The sequence below is a fragment of the Odocoileus virginianus genome, chromosome 17 (assembly GCF_023699985.2).
Source record: "Odocoileus virginianus isolate 20LAN1187 ecotype Illinois chromosome 17, Ovbor_1.2, whole genome shotgun sequence".
Classification (NCBI taxonomy): Eukaryota; Metazoa; Chordata; class Mammalia; order Artiodactyla; family Cervidae; genus Odocoileus; species Odocoileus virginianus.
The window spans coordinates 44,566,395-44,587,704 of NC_069690.1; the positions used below are offsets into that span (position 1 = coordinate 44,566,395).

Sequence of the window (21,310 nt, forward strand, 5' to 3'; positions counted from 1 at the left end):
CCCCGCTCCCAGCCGAGGGTCACCGCCCCCCTTGCCGCCGCCTCGCGCCGCCCCCGCGCCGTTCTCGGCCCCGCCCTCTCCCTCTAGGTCCCTCCTTCCTTGATCCTCGTCCCTCCCTTTCTCCCTCCTCCCGACACCTCCTCCTCCAGACTCGCTCCCGGCGCCGCTAAGTTTCTCCGCTCCGCACCGCGCGCGCTGACCCCGGGCCCGACCTGGGCCCCGGCCCCCCGACCATGCTGTGCGGTAGTTGGAGGAGCCGCGGGCGGCAGCCCGAGGAGCCCCTGGTCCCGGCCCAGGTCGCAACGCCCGTAGGGCACCCGTCCCCACCCGCATCCCAAGACGCCAGCACCAAGAGGCCCGGGCTGCGGGCGCTGAAGAAGATGGGTCAGTGAACGGCCGGGGTGGCTCCGGGTGGGCGCGGACGCGCCCCGGGGGGCGCATCTTGGGAAGATCGGGGTGTTCCGGCGAGCCGTTCGTGGGCTTCCCAATAGGGATGTGGGGAGTTTGGCGAGGGATGGAAGGCCAGCGCAGTTCCAGCGGGGGACGGGGTGGAGTGTCACACCTGGGGTCACCCGAGGTCCCGGGTGTGAGCGAGGCTCCCAGGACGACTTCTGGGAGTATGGAGTGGGAGTTTGGACGAGGGCTGCGGACTGGGGTCCGAGAAGGTTGGGGGAGTAGAAAGGGAGAGACAGGCTTCGGATGCCCGTCACCCCTTCCCGGACACCCTGTACCTTCTAGGGTTTTTGAGCGCTCAGAGCATCCTGGATTCTTGGGCCCCTTAGGGCATGAGAGTTGTAGAAGAGGCTGGCATCTCATGCCGATCTTCCAACCCTACAGCCCCCACTGGGATTAGAGCACTGGTAGAACTGGTCTAACTGGTGAGAACACTGACCTTTGGGTCAGAAAGCCAAAGTTGCCGTCTTAGATTTGAGGGAAGTCGTGGGGGAACGGAATGCAATTGTGGTTTATCAAGCATCTCCTAGATGCAGGCCAGCACTGGGTGGCTAGGGATGTGGTGCCAGTCAGTCTTCTTCACCTTCCTGAGAGGTAGGTGGTATTCACAGATGAGGTATTCACCATTTCACAGATGAGGAAGAGAAAGTAAGGAATTTGCCCATGACCATAGATCTAGGAGAGGGCAAAGGTTGGCGTGTACCCCCACACTGCCCCTGGTACCCTCTCAGAATCTGGGCAAAGTGGGACTGAGTGGGGGTTGAGGGCTTGAATGAGGGGGCGTGTGTGTGAAAGTTATTGTTTAGTATTTATTTTTATTTATCTTATTATTTATTTGGCAGCACCAAGCCTTAGTTTGTGGCACACAGGCGCTTTAGTTGTGGCGTGTGAAATCTTTAGTTGTGACACATAGGATCTAGTTCTCTGACCAGAGATCAAACCCTGGCCCCTACAAAGGGGCCAGAGTCTTACAGAGTCTTACCACTGGACCACCAGGGACATCCCTCTGAGAGTATTTTATACAATGTAAAGTACTGTAAAACTGAAGTGGTGTAGGAGAACTATGGTCAGTAGAATAGTTAATGATGGAGAGGCTAGAGGTGGGACTGAGGGAATAGAAGGACAGGGTTGCCTAAAGACCTGTGTGAATCTTGGGGTAAAATGCAGAGGTCTCACTTGCCAGTCTTACCTTCTCTTACAGCCACAGGGCATGTAAGATCTAGTTCCCAAACCAGGAGTTGAACCCATGTGCCCTGCATTGGAAGTGTGGAGTCTTAACCAATGGCCCACCAGGGCAGTCCTTCTGGTCTTACTTTTTCTGTCCTCCATTGTTTTTGTTCTTATTTCTACCGCCTTTCATTTGACCTGAATTTGTTGAGTGCTGCGTTCTGATCACTGTGACTGGCACTCTCCTTATAAACACAGAAGACGTGCTCTCTGCCCTTCGCTTCATCAATTACACATGCATTCAACCAACATTTATTGAGTGCCTGTAGTATGCTCTGCCCTAGGGATTCAGCAACAAACAAGACAGACACAGCCCTGGCCCTCAGAGAGCTGAAGCACCAGCAAGGGTGTCAGACAACGAAACCAAGAAACAAGGCTCTGAAGGATAGAGCAAGAGGCTGGGAGCCCTGACTGCACCCCGGAGCTGGAGGGAGGCTAGAGTGAGGCCAAAGGGGAGAGGCAGGGGGAGGCTGGATCCTCGAGGCCCCTCTTTCTCTGGAGGGTGTCAGGAGCTCAGGAAAGGTCTTAGACAAGAGGAGAGCAGGAACTGTGTAGGGTAAGGGTGGGTTGGATGAACACAAGGGTAAAACAGGGAGCCGCACGGGAGGGAGGCTGAGGGGTCAGTTGGGCAAAGTGGTGGGGGGAGGCTCAGATGTGAGCTGTGGAGCCAGAATGGATTCCAGGACGACGAGGAGGTGGACTGAGCTGGGCTCTGCTGTCGACAGGATCTGGGAGATGTCTCTCGTCGTCCTCTGGTTTACAGGGCAGTGGTGGAGAGGACGATGCTCATGGGGAGCTGAGGTGCTGCGGAGACAGCCAAGGGCTGGCGTTAGGCCTGAGAAGCAGTCCCTGGAGTCAGCCGCCCTCGAGGGTTACGTTTGCCATGGGAGGGTCGAGGTGACGATCCTGCCCACCTGCCTGTCTCCTCATTCAGCACACATTTGCCAAGCCCCGTGGCTCAGATTCTAAGGATCTGCTTGCAATGCATGAGACCCAGTTTCAATCCCTGTGTTGGGAAGATCCCCTGAAGAAGGAAATGGCAACCCACTCCAGTATTCTGACCTGGAAAGTCCCCTGGATGTAGGAGCCTGGCAGGCTACAGTCCATGAGGTCGCAAAGAGTTGGACACAACTGAGTGTCTTCACATCGGGGTGCCAGGGTGTTGTGCCAGGGCTGGGGCTTCAGAGATGGAGAATACCTAGCCCTGGGGGAGAGGACAGTCTAGGAAACACTTGTAGACAAGTAATTAGCGCTGAGCCCAAGACTCAGTGCCCTGTGGCTGAGTAAGGCTGCACGGGAGCTCCGGGCACCCTGTGGACAGTGACACTGTTGGGAACTATGTGGGTGTCAGAATGTCACCTGGGCACCCTCCCTCGCCTTGGCTGCTGCACCATCCTGTTGAGTGACTGCCTTCTCAGAGAGGAATGTCAACTCCATGGGGAATGCCCCTTCCCCAGGCCTCGCTGAGTCCAGGAACAGGGTGGAGGCGAAACCCAGGTGTCCTGGGGCCCAGCTGCTCAGGCCCACAAGGCCAAGGCCTATGTCAACCACCCACATAGCTTTCAATGTGACCCCTGTGGCTGCTGCCTCTCCCAGAATGATCCTCAGGGCCAGGCCTGGTCACCACCTTCGTCATACCCCTTGGTGGTGGTTGAGTCGCTCAGTTGTGTCCGACTCTTGTGACATGGACTGTAGCCCATTCGGAGCCTCTGTCCATGGAATTTCCAGGGCAGAAATATTGGAGTGGTTCGCCATTTTCTTCTCCAGGGTATCTTCATGACTCAGGGATAAAACCTGGGTCTCCTGCATCATAGGCGGTCTCTTGACTGCGGTAGATTCTTTATCAACTGAGCCACCAGGGAAGCCCCACCCCTTAGTCCAACAGAACAGATTTTCTTTCAAATCCGGTCAAGAGGCCAGGGCAGGGAGTGGCTCAGAGTCAAAGGCTCAGAGGGGCTCAAGGAAAAGGAAGGGCTTGGAGGGCCATACTGGGAGGAACTAAGATGAAGGGGGAGGGAGGCAGCCCCCATGTTGAGTGGGAGTCATTTGTGGAGCATGGGGTCCAGCCTGCTCCAGCCCCCTGCCCCTGGGCTGGGCTGCTGGCCCAACCTGTTCCTGGGAAGCCAGGGAAGAGCTGAGCCAAAGAGGAGACGGGAGCACCGTGCAGTGCTGAGCACACAGCAGCCCTGATCCTGTTTAATCCTCTCCATCCCGGGGAAGGTGCTGAGCTGTCCCCATGTGACATGAGAGGCTCGAGGTGGAGGGGGAGTGCTTTTCACATACTAGCTCATTTAATGTCACAACCATATGAAGTAGGTGTAACCATTAGCTTCATTGTATTTTATTTTAAAGTGTTTATTTATTTGCACCAGGTCTTAGTTGTGGCATGCGGGATCTTTAGTTGTGCCATGAGACCTCTTAGCTGTGCCATGTGGGGTCTAGTTCCCTGACCAGGGATCGAATCTGCACCCCCTGCATTGGAAGCACAAAGTCTTAGCCACTGGACCACTGGGGAAATCCCTAACCTCATTTTTCAAGTGAGAAATCTGAGATTTAGAGAGGTTCAGTAAGTTGGCCCAGGATTCAAAGCTCGGAAGTATTTATAGCTAAGAGAGGATTTGAGGATTTGAACCCAGGAAGTCTGCCCAGAGTCCCAGCTCCTAACACAATGAATGGATGAGTGATTTAAGCCTGGTGGGGAGGGACCTGCTACACCTCTCCCCTATATTGGCTCTGCTAACCTCCAGGGGGTGTCCTCATAGGGCTGCCCCCCAAAATACAGGATGTCCAGTTAAATGCACTTTTCAGATAAACCACACATAATTTGGGACATACTGATACTAAATTATTATTTGTTGTTATCTGAAATCCCCATTTAACTGGGCATACGGAGTTTTGCCTGGCAGCCCTACCACCCCAGAGCCCCAGTTGCTCCACCCCCACGCCTAATCCCCCGGAGCAGAGCACTGAGTGGGCAGAAGTTGCTCCCTTCCCTCCCCAGTCTGCAAACACCACCAAATGCCACAGGGCAAGCGTGCTGTCCCCACGGTCTGCCCAGAACATGTCCTGCAGGGTGAGTGGGGCTCCCAGGGGCAAGGTTGGCAGCTGGTGGGGGGTCTTCCGAGAAGCCCCTGGTCCAGGCAGATGCCTGGCCTGGGTGGTGGGGAGGGCTGGGGTGTGCCAGGCAGGGCTGAGGGGCTGGCTCTTTCCTGCACTGTGGCCCCCTCACCTCTTCTCCTTCTTCAGCTCTGGGGAGCCCCTCTCTCCCATCTCAGCCCCCAAACAGCCTTCACCCCAGGTCTGGCTGAGAAAGGTGATGACACCTTCACAGCACTGTGTCCGCCTGGAGCAGGGGAGCCCCGCCACCCTTCCCTGACTTTGTTGATGTTTCAGGGAACATTATGGTTTCTGGCGCTGAGCTCCACTGAGTTCTTGCCTTGGGTGTGGCAGCCAGCCTGGGTGAGGGGGACTCGCTTGGTACCCAAGGTGTGGGGCTGCCTGCTGGCTCGGGGATTTGGGTGGGAAGGCGTTTGAGACCCCTCACTGTTGCCTGTCCCCTCCCAGAGCCTCATGGCCTCAGTCACCATGAAAAGCTGCTCTCCTCCCTGCCCCTGTTGGCGTGAAGCTGCCGGCTGTCTGTCGCTCTTGCCTGCATGTCTCACATTCCTGCTGGAGTCCTGTGCGCCCTTCCTGAGTGTGCACGGGTGCGTGTGTGCGCGTGCGCACACACACACACACTGCCTAGTTTCCATACCAAGCGAATCACCTTCCTCCCACCCGCCGACCGCCCCTGCCCGCCCCTCGACAGGTGCACACACCATATATGCATACACCACCCTACACACACCTTCAGTCCTTACACACCCTGGCCTCTGCATATACAGCCCGTGACCACACAGCGCCTCTCACCCCTGCCCCCTACACAGTGCTTCCATCCGCCCCTGCCTTGGGCCACCCACACTGTTCAGCATACATGGCTTGTCCTCTCTGACCTTCAGTGGCCCATCTATGAGAAGGGTGGAATGTTTTTTTTTTTTAGCATTAAACAAAATGTATTCATTTTTAAAAAAGAAAAAAAAAGTATTTGTTTTTGGCTGCGCTGGGTCTTGGTTGCTGTGCAAGGGCTTTCTCTAGAAGTGTCAAGAAGGGGCTACTCTCTATTTGTGGTGTGCAGGCTTCTCATTGCAGTGTCATCTCGTTTCGGAGCACGGGCTCCAGGGCGTGTGGGCGCCGTAGTTGCAGCTCCCGTGCTCCAGACCACAGGCTCAGTAGTTTTGTGGCTCACGGGCTTAGTTGCTCTGCTGCGTGTGGGATCTTACCAGATCAGGGATTGAACCTGTGTCTCCTGCATTGGCAGGTGGATTCTCTTCCACTGAGCCACCGGGGAAGTCCAGAAGGGTGGGATTTAAGGGCCGGAGATGAACTTGGCCTCCCACAGCCTCTTCCAACTCTGTCGCTGAGGCAGATTTCTGCCCTACCCCAGCCTTGGCCCCAGAACCCCTCTGGCCCCCCGACCATACACAGCCTGAACTGCCCAGGCCGAAGCTGGTCGCTGGGAAACTGGGGCTGCCCGTTTCCCACCATCTTCCGGTCCCTCCCTGGGGGCAGAGGTGAGCCTTCAGCTCAGGGAAGATGTCTGGGCCCGAGCTGATGACAGTGAGCTGAACAGGAGACAGAACCAGCTGGAGTCTGTGAGACTGAGGAGCAGGGATGGAGCAAATTAACCATCTTCTTTCCCAGGCGTTGCCTCAGTTTCCTTCTTCTTTATATCATTTATTTCAAGCTCCCTGTGGACGGGCTCCAGGTGGATCAGGGCTCAGCCCCATAGAGCCCTTTGGGTGAGCTTCCTCCCCAGTTCTCAACACACTCCAGCTCCACCACTTACCGACCCTGCAACCCTGAACGAATTCATTAGCTGCCCCTTTAACAGCTTTATTGAGAATTAATTCAGCCATTTAAAGTGCATGGTGGTTTCTGGCATGCGTGCTCAGTCGCTTCAGTCTTGTCCAGCTCTTTGCAACCCTATGGACTGTAGCCCACCAGGCTCCTCTGCCCATGGGGTTCTCCAGACAAGAAAACTTGAGTGGGTTTCCATGCCCTCCTCCAAGGGATCTTCCCTACCCAGGGACTGAACCTGCATCTCCTGCACTGCAGGTGGATTCTTCACACACTGAGCCACCTGGGAAGCCCCTCCTGGCATATTACATTATTATTAACGTTATTTTTGGCTGTGCCATGTGGCATGTGAGATCTTAGTTTCCCCACCAGGGATCGAACTCGTGCCCCCTGCATTGGGAGCACGGAATGCTAACCACTGGACCACCAGGGAAGTCCCTTTATTTCTAAAAATTGTTCTCAAATATATATAACATAAAATTGGCCATGTAAACCATTTTGAAGCAGATAATTGAGTGGCATTAATTACATTGACAATGTTGTGCTATTTCCAAAACTTCCCCATCACCTTAAGCAGAAGCTCTGTAACCATTGGGCCATAATTCCCTGTTTGTCCCTTTCTGAAATCCCTGGTAACCTCTAATTTACTTTCTGTCTCTGAATTTTTTAAATTGAGGTATAATGATATAAAACGTTTCTATGGATTTGACTGTTCTAGGTCCCTCACGTAAATGGAATCATATGTTTGTCCTTCTGGGTCTGGCTTATTTCACTTAGCATAATGTCAAAGTTCATCCATGTCGCACTTTGCAGAGATCAGACTTCACTCTTTATACGGCTGAATGATATCCCACCGAATGGAAGACCACATTTCACTTGTCCATTTATCTGCTGATAGACACTTGAGTTCATTCCACCTTTTGGCTGCTGATTGTTCTCATTTTCACTACTATTATTTCATGATTGTTCCCCAACCTGCTCGGTCAAGGTGGCCATGGTGCTGGCCCAGTCCCACTCCAGAAATGGATAGATAGGCAGAAATGGATAGATAAAGAACCCACGGAAACTGCAGGAAGTAGGCTCCTTGTGAACCTGCTCCAAGTGAATAGGAATGAGGTCCAGGAAACATCTGTTGGGTTTGGGTCTGGCAGGACTGAAAAATGTTCACTGGGCGGCTAGGCAGAGGGACAGGCCCCTCCCAGGATCACTGTGCAGAGCTTGGACCCTCCTCTTGACCTCACCTCCTTACCTCTGCCCTCCTTATCTGACACCCCCTACCTCTCATTATCCCAGGGTTCAGAAGCTCAAGCAATGGAAAAATTGCTCAGCACCTGGCCCAGCCTGGCCCTTCACCCTCATTCTGTGAAGCCTTTCCACTGGCAGTGTGGTTGGAGGACAGTGTGGTCCAAGGGGCAGTGTGATCTGGGGGCCCTTGCTGGGAGGGCGTGCAGAATGGAATATCACCCCTTCCTGAAACAGGCTCTTGGGGAGCTGGGGTGAGGGCCAGGAGCAGGGCCCACCTCAACGTGGGAATCTGTCCCTCTGGGGGGCCAGTCAGGAGTTCAGGCTGCCTTTCTCTGCCTTTGTCCAGAAAACTCTGGACAAAACAGGCCCTCGGTGACGGTGACTCACCTCCATTTCCGGCCTTAGTCATTCACCATCGCCCCTCCTCCCCGCCCCCCAACTCTGGGCTTGGCATCACAGGGCTGGCCGGGTCAGGGGAGGTGGCTCCAGCTAGAGAGCTTGGTTGCCATGGAAATGAGAAGTCCCCTTTCCCACAGCTGAGAAGGTCGAGAAGGGGTGGGCTCAGCCCCGGTGGCACTGCAGGGCCCCCTGACTGCCCTGCCCCCCACCCTCAGGAGGAGAGAATGCAGAGGTTGTCCAGATATGAAGATAGGGGGCTGAGAGTCTGGTGAGTCTCTTGGCCTGTCACACGCCATGTTCTAGCTCTTTGTCTGGAAGCAGGAGGGTTCCACCTCCCCTTTCTGGCTAGGTGGCACTGAGTGGCCATTGACCCTTCCGGAAGGCTGCAGTCCCCAGGACAATGGGCTTCTCTTCCTTCCTTTATTTTAAAGGGAGACCCCTTCGAGCCATTAGGGTCACACATTGGCCCCAAGGGGGACCATAGCCTCTTCTATTTATTTATTTTTTATATATTTATTCAGCTGCATCAGGTCTTAGTGATGGCATGGGGGAATGTTGCATCATGCTGATCTCTCCTGGCCACACACAGACTCTCTAGGTGCAGCACAAGGGCTTCGAAGTTGCATTTAGCTGCTCCAGAGTGCACAGGCTCCACAGCATGTGGGATCTTAGTTCCCCAACCAGGGATCGAACCTGTGTCCCTTGCATTGGCAGATGGATTCTTAACCACTGGACCATGAAGAAAGTCCCACAAGGTAGAACAGATACCCAATGTACCAATACCCAATCCCCAACCTGCACCTGTTGAACAAGAATCTCTGGGTCATGGGTTTTGCAACCTTTCCAGGTGATTCTGACGCACAGTCAGGGTTGAGAAACCCTGACTCACCAGGCTGCTGCTCAGAAGTCGGGACAGATGGCTCAGGGCTGGGACTAGAATGCACTTAGTCCCCCAGCTGTCTCTCCATCTGCCTCCCCTTTCAGAAAACACCGACTGCAAGCCTGGCTCTGGGACAAGCCCTGGGGTGAGGACATCCCAGTGCTTCAGTTTATTAAAAATCCACTGAAATTACACTTTAGGTGGGGTGATTCAATTAAAGTAAAAAGTGTCATTGGTGGTCAGGGAAGGGGAACTCCCATTTGAGGATTAATCAGAGAAGGCTTCCTAGAGGAGGTGGTATCTGAGCTGGTCCTTGAAGGACTCTGATATGAAAAAGAGATGGAGAAGGATCCTACAAAGGCTCCCAGAGAGAGGGAGAGGCAGTTGCAGGGATTTAGACTTGATTCCTCAGGTCAGAGTTTGCGATCAGGCAAGCAGGGTCCTTGAGGGATGGGGCACAAAGCCTAAAGCCAAGCCCAGTGCTGGGAGCTTGTTAAAATAAAAGGAGGAAGAGAGGCCCACTGTCCTGTTTCCTTTGGCACACACAGTGGTGTTTTGGGATTTTTACTTCAATTTGATTTAATTGCCAACACTGAAAAATTTGGAGGCATCACATACAAATTCAGATTCCAGTTCTCTGGAATCTCTGGGCCCACATCCACCCCTGGCTGTCCCCATCCTTTCCAAAGGGCGTGGACTCTACAGTTTGACTGGTTCCCACCCATTCTATTGTCCCCTGACTCACAGACTTTTGATTTTGACCCCTGCTGAGACCCATCCAAGCAAAGGGAGTGGCCCCACAGAGCAGGCAGCAGCTGGACTGAATTTTGGATTTTGCAGCAGCTACTATTATGGTCGCCACTTTATGAATGGAGAACTGGAGGCTTAGAGCAGTCACAGGGTAATGCCACCATGGCGTGTAAGTGACAGAAGTGACAGAGCTGGGATTTGACTCCCTGAATCCCGCTCTGCCCTAGGTCCCCAGGCCCAGGGTGGTTGCAGGTCGGGGCAAAGAGGATAGAAGAAGGAGCAGAGGGGTCAGTGTGCTGGCCAAGGGTGAAGATGCTGAAGCCTGACCTCCAGGGTTTAAAGCCTGTTTCCACCACTCCCCAGCCAAGGAATTCTGGCAAGTTCCCGAAGCATCTCTGCACTTGTTTTCCTGTGTGTTAATACATGTGTGGAGTCTGGCATGTAGTAGGTGCCTTATAAGCATTTTGTCATATTTTGTCATATTAAGGAAGAGGGACGCTATGACTGGAGAGCCCGTGGGGTTGTGACAGTGTCTGGACAAGGGGGATACCCAGTGTCACAAGAGATCATGCTTTCTGCTGGACCTCACCAGGGCATCTGGAGGTCAGCCCCAGGCTGGCCAAAGCAGGGCTGGGCCTGGCCTGCTTGGTCTGAGACTCTGGAGCCAGAGTGACCTCCTTGTCCTTGAGAAAGCAGAGGTGAGGAGGTTGGGTTGCAGTAAGAAAGATTTAGGTTGGATAGTGAGACTACCCTCTTGATGATGGTTGGATGGAATGAGTCTGAGCAAATTCCAGGAGATAGTGAAGGACAGGAACGCCTGGCATATGCTGCAGTCCATGGGGTTGTAAAGAGTCGGACACGATTGAGCAATCGAACAAAAACAACCCTCTTGATGGTCAGAGTTTTGTCTCAAGGGAAAAGGCTCTTGATGGCAGATTCTAGGCTTGAAGCCTGGAGGGCAGTGGCAGAAAAGGTGACCTTTAACAGGCTGGAGCCCCAGTCAGTGTCTTCCCTGGTGGCTCAGATGGTAAAGCGTCTGCCCGCAATGCGGGTCTGCCCGCAATCGACCTGGGTTCGATCCCTGGGTGGGGAAGATCCCTGGAGAAGGAAATGGCAACCCACTCCAGTATCCTTGCCTGGAGAATCCCATGGACGGAGGAGCCTGGTAGGCTACAGTCCACAGGGTCGCAAAGAGTCGGACATGACTGAGTGACTTCACTTCTTCACTTCAAGGCCTCCAGGGGAGGCTTGGGAGGAGGGCCAGGCTGTTACTGGCAGCTGTTCCAGGGGGATACATCAAACACAGGCCTTGGGGCCAAAAAGCCTAGAGCCAAAGCCAGTTCCGTGACCTGGAGAGGAGGAGCCGCCTGGGAAAAAGTCCGCCCAGACTTGAGGCCGGAGGATGCTTCTCCCTGCTGCGGAGTGGGTTGAAGGAGAACGTGAGGGCGGGGCCGGAGGCCGGGGTGCCCATGGTCTCCCATCCCCGCAGGCCTGTCGGAGGATGAGGACGTGCGGGCCATGCTGCGGGGCTCCCGTCTCTGCAAGATCCGCTCTCGGACCTGGCAGAAGGAGCGGCTGTACCGGCTGCAGGAGGACGGCATGAGCGTGTGGTTCCAGCGGCGCATCCCGCGTGCGCCTTCGCAGCACATCTGTGAGCGGGACCGGGGAGGGCATGGGCGGGCTGGGGACAGTGGGCGGCCTGGCCTCGTCGCCCTGACCCGGCCACGCGCGGCCCGTTCCTCTCCACAGTCTTCGTCCAGCACATCGAGGCCATCCGCGAGGGCCACCAGTCCGAGGGCCTGCGGCACTTCGGGGGCGCCTTCGAGCCGGCACGCTGCCTCACCATCGCCTTCAAGGGGCGCCGCAAGAACTTGGACCTGGTGGCGCCCACGGCCGAGGAGGCTCAGCGCTGGGTGCGTGGTCTGGCCAAGCTGCGCACGCGCCTCGAAGCCATGAGCCAACGCGAGCGCCTTGACCAATATCCTCCCGGGGAGTGTGGCAGGCTGGCATGGACGGGGGCCAGCCCCATGCCGGGAGGACTCCCAGCCCCAGGGGAGGCGTGGCTCCACTCTTAGGGGCCTTTAGATTTGAGACCGAGCCCTTGTCTTCAGAACTGAGGGTGGCGACCAGGCGTCCTCTGGGGAGCCCGGGTCCCACAAAGGATGCGCTCCTTCGGTGTTCAGGCAGTTCACAGACTGAGGGGAACGCACAGTTCCCAAACTGGGAGCCCCCAGGCTGGAGGGGGTGAGTGTGCATGTAGTCGGGGGAGATTGCTATCTGTCAGTTACCTGTCAGCTGGGGGCGGGGCCCAGCCTCTTGCCAGTATTTCCTGAGCACCCACACCTGGATCCACTCCTATCTGCACCGGGCAGACTCCAACCAGGACAGTCAGATGAGCTTCAAGGAAATCAAGAACCTGCTCCGCATGGTCAATGTGGACATGAACGACATGTACGCCTACCGCCTCTTCAAGGTGGGCACCTGCTACCACTCTGATCTCTGCCCCCCCCCAGCCGTAGGAGTCCTCAGTTCCCCCGCCCCACCCCCATCCCAGGCTTTTGTGGAGAGTGGACTCTTTCTGCAGAAAGGCTGCATCTGGGCCTTACCCTACCCTTTCACCCAGGGAAGCCTCTGAGCCAGGTTGGGAGCCTGGGCCCAGAGCCCCTTCCTCACCCTCAGGCAGAGCCCAGGTAGGGAGGACCCCGGGCTCATGGGCACACACGTGAGCGCACCCCCTCCATTGTGGCATGTGTGGCACCTCCACACGTGACCGTGTACACCCTACGTGTGGGAGGGGCCCACAGGGGTGGGCTCTGCATCCATGGCCCAGTTGGAGCACACGGACTGTGTGACCCTGGAGGACGGGAGGGCCACGGCCGCTATGCTCCTGGACGGACAGCGCCGCGGGGACTGCACCACGTGCCGTCTCAGCTGTGCGTTGCTTGTTGACCTTGGGGCGAACGTGTGAGAACAGTACCGCATACACACCAGAGCGGGGCCTCCGGCACAGAGGCTCAGCCCTGCCTGAAGCTCACAGTTTTTCCTCCCCCATCTTGATTCTTGGGGTAGGCAGAGGGATAAGCCCTGAACCCAAGAGACCATCTTTAGAACCCCAGCCCTGCGATTTAACAGCTGCGTGAGTCTGAGTGAGACCTGCGGCCTCGCCAGCTCTCAGTTTTTCCACCTGTGAAATGGGAGATGTCACCTCCCTTCCCAGCCATGGTGGATGACGGGGGTGTGTACAGAGCATGGGTGTGAGAGCACCCGCCTCTCCCAGGGCGTCGTCCTCCCCTGAGCCTCTCCCTGCTGCCTTCTAGGAGTGTGACCACTCCAAAAATGAGCGGCTGGAAGGGCCCGAGATCGAGGAGTTTCTGCGGCGGCTGCTGAAACGCCCTGAGTTGGAGGAGATCTTCCATCGGTACTCGGGAGAGGACCGCGTGCTGAGCGCCCCTGAACTGCTGGAGTTCCTGGAGGACCAGGGCGAGCGTGAGGCCACGCTGGCCCACGCCCAGCAGCTCATCCACACCTATGAGCTCAACGAGACAGGTGAAGAAGGCTCTGACAGATGGGGTTGGGGACCAACGCAGCCCGGGGCTTGGCGTCTGACAGGTCTAGCTTCCCAACTAAGTGGGCTCTGCCGTTCCTGACCTTGGGTGCCAACTTGGGCAGCTCACTTCACCTCTTTGAGACTCAGCCACCATCTCTGTAAATTGGCATAGTAATGTGTCTTCCTCCTCACAGGGTTGGGTTGAAATTAAATGGCATAGCTCGGGAGTCCCCAAGTCTAGTGGTGGTCTAGTGGTTAAGATTCTGGGGTTTCACTGCTGTGGGGCCCGGGTTCAATCCCTGGTCAGGAAACTGAGATCCCAGAAGCTGTGTGGCATAGCCAGAAAAAAAAAAAATAAAAAGGCATAACTTATGTAGAGTCCAGTCAGTAGACAAGTGCTCATTATTACTAAGTGGAGTGAGCTTTGAGATTCTGGGGGCCAGACACAGGGGTCCCTGCAGAGCCTGATGCTCTCTTCTGCCCATTTTCTGCAGCCAAGCAGCATGAGCTGATGACACTGGATGGCTTCATGATGTACCTGCTGTCCCCTGGGGGGGCTGCCCTGGACCCAGCCCACACACGCGTGTTCCAGGACATGGACCAGCCCCTGGCCCACTACTTCGTCTCCTCCTCCCACAACACCTACCTGACCGACTCTCAGATCGGGGGACCCAGCAGCACCGAGGCCTACGTCAGGTACCACGATGCGGGGGTGGCGGAGGTGAGCAGGTCTGGGAGCCGGTTTAGGGGTGGTAAGGGGCTCAGCTCCCACCGTGGGCTTCCTGGGGCCTACCTGAAGGCCTGTCCGTTGCCCTGCTCTGTGCCACCCACAAGATACTTTGTCCATCCGCCTGTCCGCAGGGCCTTCGCCCAGGGATGCCGCTGTGTGGAGCTGGACTGCTGGGAGGGGCCAGGAGGTGAGCCGGTCATCTATCACGGCCACACCCTCACCTCCAAGATCCTCTTCCGAGATGTGATCCAGGCAGTGCGAGAGCACGCCTTCACGGTGAGCCCCGGGACCCCCACACTCAGCCCCAGAGCCTTGCCGGCAACCCCAGCTGATCTTGGTCCTTCCAAAAGAATCCCCTGGGACTTCCCTGGTGGTCCAGTGGTTAGGACTCCAGGCTTTCACTTCAAGGGGCATGAGTTCAATTCCTGGCCGGGGAACTAAGATCCTGCATGCTGTGCAGTGTGGCCAAGACAAAAAACAAAAGAAACCCCTTCCCAGAGACTCACTTTCACCAAGTGCTGCTGGGACAGCTAGCTAGCGGGGTGGAATAAAGCTGGACGAGAGGCTCCCTTCTCCTACCCTTACGTTTAGTAATTGTATGAAAATCATAAAATTTCCAGAAGGAAACCGTGTGGGTAGGGAAGGACATTTTAATTGTGACTCACAAAGAGGAAATCATAAAAGAGAAGCTCAACGTTGCACCTGCATAAAATTGCCACATGTGTCAAGCTATAGGAATCTTTCCGTCAACAAATAATGGGCTGGGACGAAAAGTGTGCAACCTAAATGGCATGGTCAGTGTCATTAACATATAAATAACATTTATTAAAAAAAAACATCCTGCAGGCACTCTCAACTCCCCAGTCCACCCCCCTCCCCGTGGCCCCAGATCTGACCTCTGCCCCTCCATGGACACACTGACCCCAGTGTGTCCCACATCCACCCTCTCAGTCTCCCCTAGAGTGGGTTCTCCAGACATCCACCTGCCTGTCCTGGAGGGGGTGGGGGGCTGGGTGTAGCAGTGGTCCTGGCGGGGAGGGCGAGTGTCTCTGAGCTGCTGCCCCTCCCCCTCACAGGTGTCCCCGTACCCTGTCATCCTATCCCTTGAGAACCACTGCGGGCTGGAGCAGCAGGCTGCGATGGCCCGCCACCTGCACACCATCCTGGGGGACATGCTGGTGACGCAGACACTGGACTCCCAGAATCCTGAGGAGCTGCCGTCCCCAGAGGTAAGGCTCTCAGACCCCCAGCCTGGGTGGGGGGAGGGTCTGGCTCCAAGGTTGACCATCCAGCTTTGTTCAGGACCCTTCTCCTCTGTCTTAAACTTCTGGGGTTGTTTTTGGCCGCCTTTTGTGGCATATGGGTTCTTAGTTCCCAGACCAGAGATCGAACCCACGCCCCTTGTAGTGGAAGTGCGGAGTCTTAACCACTGGACTGACAGGAAAGTCCTCTCTGCCCTAACCTTCTCCTGTGTCACCGTTCATCTGACATCTGCCACCCTGTGGTCTTGTCACTTGTCTCCCTTCCATTTTGACTAGATGCCTCCCACCCTTGCCCCTGGCATGCAAGGCCCTCCACGACCTGGCCTGACCTCCCCACCCTGCCTCCTGCCCACAGAGTCCCCGCGGGCTTGGCTGTCCCCTTGTCTGACACTGCCTTCTCCACCTGGAGCTCCCGTCCCAGCCACCTGGGCTCACCAAGCGCCACCTGCTTAGAGTCTAGCTCAGTAAAGGGCCTCTTCCTGTGGCCTTAGCAACTTCCTCAGCGCTCTGGCCACAAGTGGTCCATCTTCCTCTCTCCCACACCCCAGAGCATTTTATCTGCCTCTTCAGGACATTTATCCTTTTGGTGTTCTTGGAGAAAACTCTCCTCCTACTCCCAATCCCAAATTACACAGGGAATCTGGGTTCACCTTTGTGTGTGATTTGACTTTTTTTTATTAGTATGAAAAAAACATACATGTGGTAAAAGAAAAAATAGAGCACACACCATGAAAAATGGACTTTCTTCCACTCCTGCTCCCCCTGTCCCATTTCTGAAGAAGTGATCACCTTCAATGGTGTCTTATATATTCTTCCAGAACTTTCCATGCGTCTGTATACCTATATACCTGTGCATAGTGATCTCTTTCAAGTGATAGACAAAGAAGATCATGTGAACACATGTGCTATCCGCACTTCTTTCATGTGAGATCTTTTTTGAAGAGAAACGCCTTCTCTTTCAACCCTGAGCCGCCTCATTCATTTTATTGGCTGCCTTGCAGTATTCAGAGGCTTGGAGGCATCTCATTAGCCAGTTCCCTGTGGATAGTCCCATAGGCTGTTTCCCTCATAGGTTTTCTTCCTGTTAGAAACATCACTCATGTGTCTCTTTTCCTGCTCACCACCCCAAGCCAGCCCCTCACACAGTGGTGTCTGAATGATAGACTGACACATAGAATGATATACGGGCAGGAGAACTTCATTCTTCCATGTTGGATCTACAGAGGCTGAAAGGCCGGATCCTGGTGAAGGGGAAGAAGAGTGAGGACAGTCGAATCCTATCAGACCGGGAGGAGGAGGATGAAGAGGAAGATGAAGAGGAGGGAGCGGGGGCCATAGAGCAGAGGCGGCGGGTGAGTGGGCCCGCCTGGGTGGGCCAGTGCAGGCTGGGCAGGCCCTGTGGGGCTTGGGGACAGGTGGCCGCGAGAAGGGAGGTGGGAGGACCAGGGGCTGGAGCTGGTGGGTGGGGGCAGAGCCTCGCTGAGGCGTGTCTCCCAGGCCAAGCAGATCTCCCCGGAGCTGTCGGCGCTGGCCGTGTACTGCTGTGCCACGCGCCTGCGGACCCTGCGCCCTGCCCCGGTTCCACCCCAGCCCTGCCACGTCAGCTCCCTCAGCGAGCGCCAGGCCAAGAAGCTCAGCCGAGAGGCAGGTGGGAGCCAGGATGCGGGGCATCTGAGGCAGGAGGGAGGTGGGGACCGGCAGTCCGGGTCCCGGAGACTCCGGGTGGGTGGGAGATGCTGATGTTGATCTGGAAAGGAGAGTGACAGGGCTTTGGGTGCAGTGAAGAGAGGGGCTTAGGGAATGAGTGTCCAGCACCGGGCTAGCTGTACATGCAGGAAGACGGCACTGGGGCGAGGGAGACTGATGTCTGCCTTCACGGACTCACAGCTTAGTCTGGGGCCAGACACAGACAGATAACTGCGGTGCGGTGTGATCCACTGGGTCTGACAGAGGCTGGGGGAGTCCTGTAGCGGGTGGAGGAAGCAGCCAGATGAAGAGGGGGAGGGGACTTCCAGACTGGAGAAGCAGGTTGTCCCAAGGCCTGGAGGTATGACTTACACGGAAGGGTTCCTGGAACCCAAGGCGGGGCTGGAGGAGTGTTTGTGGATTGAACAATGAAAGACGGATTGCAGCCTGGGGCCAGGGGCTCCACCCACGGAGTCGGAAATGTGGGGACTCTGGGGGGGATGCAGTGCCAGGCTGCGGGAGGGGGTCCCTGCACCTCTCTGGACTTCAGCAGCCTCCTCATGAGGACCCCCGCCCTCTCATCAGAGAGAATGAGGAAAGGGGGCAGCGGGTGCTGGCATTGGGAGTTCTGCCTGTGCCCAGATGGTCTCTGGAGGTGGTGGGGGGCGGGCAAGGTGGCTGACAGGCTCTGGCACCCAGTGAGCGAGTGATACCCCAGCGGCCACCACAGTCCCACCCCACCTCTCCCCCAGGGAACAGCTTCGTCAGGCACAATGCCCGCCATCTGACCCGTGTCTACCCGCTGGGGCTGCGGATGAACTCGGCCAACTACAGCCCCCAGGAGATGTGGAACTCGGGCTGTCAGCTGGGTGAGTGGGGCAGCAGAAGAGGGGGTGGGGGGCCACTTTGTGGGGGTGCAGCTCTGGGAGCCATGGAGTTCCCGGCAGTGGTGGGGCCACGGGGCTTTCCAGAAGTCGGAAACATGAGTCTCATAGATAACGATTATTAAAAGGTTTGTCAACAGGGTAGGTGGGGAAACACAAATCAGGGTCGTTGGTTCTTGCCAGTGTAAAATCTCAATTTTCTTTATGAAGGTAGAAATTAAAAGGGCTTCCCAGGTGGCTTAGTGGTAAAGGAGCCGCCTGCCAATGCAGAGACACAAGAGACGATGCAGGTTCCATCCCTGGGTCGGGAAGAGCCCCCAGAAAAGGAAATGGCAACCCATTCCAGTCTGCTTGCCTGGAGAATCCCATGGACACAGGAACCTGGAAGGCTGCCATCCATAGGGTCGCGAAGAGTTGGACACAGCTGAGGACAGAAAAACACTTCCACTCCCTTGTGCCCTTAATATAAACACACACACATATACACACAGAAGCAGTCCCTACTAAGCCCACACTGACGAGAGTGGGCTCTGAAGGACAATGAGCATGGCCAAAGGAGAGGAGTGTGCTCCTTGGGGAAGCCAGGGAAACCTCTCTCTGGCCTTGAGGGATTCCAGCCATGAAGTACAGGTGATAGTGGGGCTGGGTCCCTGGCTGCCATGATGCCCCCAAGCCATTGTGGGGTGGTACTCCCACCCAGGCAGGGGGACCCTCTCTGGAGAGAACCAAGTCCTCTCCTTACAAAGTCTGTCTGCCGGGAGAGCAATGAGCCCCTGAGACTGAGCAGTGATGAGAGGGCCACTAAGAGGCCCTGCCCACCCCTGCTGTGTCCACAGTGGCCCTGAACTTCCAGACACCAGGTTACGAGATGGACCTCAATGCCGGGCGCTTCCTCATCAACGGGCAGTGCGGCTATGTCCTGAAACCCGCATGTCTGCGGCAGCCCAACACAACCTTTGACCCTGAGTGTCCTGGGCCCCCCAGAACGACTCTCACCATCCAGGTCAGAGGCCTGGGCCATGCCCTGCTCGGGGTCCCCTCTGCGGGGGTGGCACCAGCCCGAGGACAACGAAGGCCTGGGGAAGGCCCAGGAGGGTGGTGTGAGCACCTCTGGCTAGGCTGCAGCCCCCACCCCCTTCTCCCCACACAGGTGCTGACGGCGCAGCAGCTGCCCAAGCTGAATGCCGAGAAGCCCAATTCCATTGTGGACCCGCTGGTGCGCATTGAGATCCACGGGGTGCCCGCGGACTGTGCTCGCAAGGAGACCAACTATGTGCTTAACAACGGTGCGTGGGGACTCTGCTGGGGTCGGGGGAGTACGGGGCGGACCGCAGAGAGCGGAGGGAGGTGCTGGGCGGGGCTGGCCCTTCGGGCTCTTGACTGCCAGGCCTGCACCCTAGGCTTCAACCCCCGCTGGGGGCAGACCCTGCAGTTCCAGTTGCGGGTTCCAGAGCTGGCGTTGGTCCGGTTCGTGGTAGAGGATTATGATGTCACCTCCCCCAATGACTTCGTGGGCCAGTTCACGCTGCCTCTCAGCAGTCTGAAGCAAGGTTGGTGGGGGTGGAAAGGGATGGGGTGTCCAGGCCTCCAAGACCCTGTTCATTGGGGCTGCCCATTTCTTCCGAGAGCCTGCCCTGAGCCAGGCCATCCCGGGGGTGGGCTGCGGTCTGCACCCTATACATGCCTGGCCATGTGGGGCCGTGGACAAAGAAGCTGACGTGGGGCTCCCCTCCCTGCAGGGTACCGCCACATCCACCTGCTTTCCAAGGACGGGGCCTCACTGTCACCGGCCACTCTCTTTGTCCACATCTGCATCCGGGGCTCCTGACGGCGCGGCCGAGCCACCCTGGGTTCTGCAGGTGCCAGTCTGCGTCCCACGCCCTCCAGAGTGGACGAGGTGATGGAGGACCATCCCCTCCAGCCTCCTGCTGAGGCTGCCAGGCTCTGGTCGCAACTGGTGCTGGGGACTGCCTTGAAGAACGGGCAGTTGCTCCTTGCTCCGGGCTGTGAGATGGCCTAAGCCCACCTGGTTGTCGTCGCTTATGAAGAGCCAGGCCTGGTGCTGCCAGGAGACTTGGGGAGCAGGACTCGTGAGCCCTCGACCACTCTCTGCCCCCCAGCGGGGCCATCGCAGCCTCCTTCCCACAAGGAGTCCAGCCAACCCCCGTCCCCTCCCTCGGCATTAGCCGCCCGCTAAGGCCCTCCTTCCCTCTCCAGCTCTTGAACCTGAGCTCCCTTCCCCTGTTAAAGCCAGGAGGGAGAGGGAGGCTCAGCTCTGGGGAGACCTAGGAGTCGGTTTCTAACTTGTGTCTTAGAAGAGCCCTGGAGAGGTCAGTAGAACAAAATAAAGAAGGAAGTTTATTTTATCACTGCCACCCGCTGAGTACCACTGAGGCCACATCCACAGGCCTCGGGGAGGGCTGGGGCAGAGGGAGTGTCCCTTGGGCCTCTTCCCACATCTGGGCCATTTGTCTAAGATGGACAGGGCACTGGAGGGGCTGCCACAGCTCAAAATAGCCCTGACCTCTCTTGGCTCAGAGCTGCTGCCAGCATCACAAGACTGTGAGGACAACAGTTCACAAGGCCACCCCCCGAGAAACACACCGGGGATCTGGAATGGTGAGGGCGGGCGAGGAGGGCTTCTGCCAGGGTGCAAGTGTGGTAGCCCTAAAGAGGGTGGGGACAGGACTCTGAGGGACTTCAGAGTCCCCCCTTTCCAGGCTCAGCTGGGTTCGAGGCCCCTGTCTCTTCAGTAGACGAATCCCAGAGACCTGGGACTCTCCTTCCACCAGCCGAGCAGCCTTTTTTAGACAAAGGCCTGAGAAGCAGGGGGCTGCTCAGGCGCCCCTAGAGATGCTGGGAGAGCGTGCCCACACCACAGATGACAGAATCTGGAGGAAATCCATCACAAAGTGAATTTCTGGTATGAAGTGTGGAGCCCTGACGTCTGGGGTTCCTTGAAGCAGCAGGACCAACAATCAACAAGCACAGAGCTTGGTGCCCGTTTCCCGGAGGGCGGCCTGGGGCTGGGTTGGGCTGGAAGCTGCTCCGCAGAACCCAGGGCTGGGCCGTCTCCACCTTCCTGCCATCCCAGGACCTGATGCAGAGTGTGATGGCCTCACCCTACTCTGTTTACACTGAGGAGGGCCTTTGGTTCTGAAGAATCTGTGCATCTGAAAGAAGACAACTAGACCCTGAAGGGGCCCAGAGGCCCCCCTCCCCCCCGCCATCCAGGAACCATGAAGGAATGGGCCAGTAGCCTGGGTGCACAGTCTTAGGGCTGTCGGAAGAGCCAGGTGGCCAAACTGCAGCCCCACGGTGGGGCAGGGCGAGGCCCCAGGTCCAGTGTGA

General features: G+C 56.7%; 1 protein-coding gene across 1 annotated transcript; it reads left to right on the plus strand.

Moving 5' to 3' along the window:
* The first annotated feature begins 86 nt into the window (after window positions 1-86).
* PLCD3 (phospholipase C delta 3) lies at window positions 87-20,325 on the plus strand. The gene is made up of 15 exons (XM_070479632.1): window positions 87-384; window positions 11,340-11,501; window positions 11,600-11,828; window positions 12,194-12,323; window positions 13,168-13,396; window positions 13,892-14,093; window positions 14,259-14,403; window positions 15,204-15,356; window positions 16,613-16,741; window positions 16,887-17,037; window positions 17,828-17,944; window positions 18,796-18,962; window positions 19,110-19,245; window positions 19,360-19,509; window positions 19,699-20,325. The coding sequence occupies exons 1-15, from the start codon at window positions 234-236 to the stop codon at window positions 19,785-19,787; spliced, it is 2,340 nt and encodes a 779-aa protein (XP_070335733.1). The 5' UTR covers window positions 87-233; the 3' UTR covers window positions 19,788-20,325.
* The last annotated feature ends 985 nt before the right edge of the window (window positions 20,326-21,310 follow it).

Excerpts from the sequence above, each read along its gene's own strand:
- PLCD3 (XM_070479632.1), top strand. The coding sequence starts at position 234 with ATGCTGTGCGGTAGTTGGAGGAGCCGCGGGCGGCAGCCCGAGGAGCCC. Across the intron at positions 11,502-11,599 it reads TGCGCCTTCGCAGCACATCT|TCTTCGTCCAGCACATCGAG; the intron begins GTGAGCGGGACC and ends TCCTCTCCACAG. Across the intron at positions 16,742-16,886 it reads CCATAGAGCAGAGGCGGCGG|GCCAAGCAGATCTCCCCGGA; the intron begins GTGAGTGGGCCC and ends CGTGTCTCCCAG.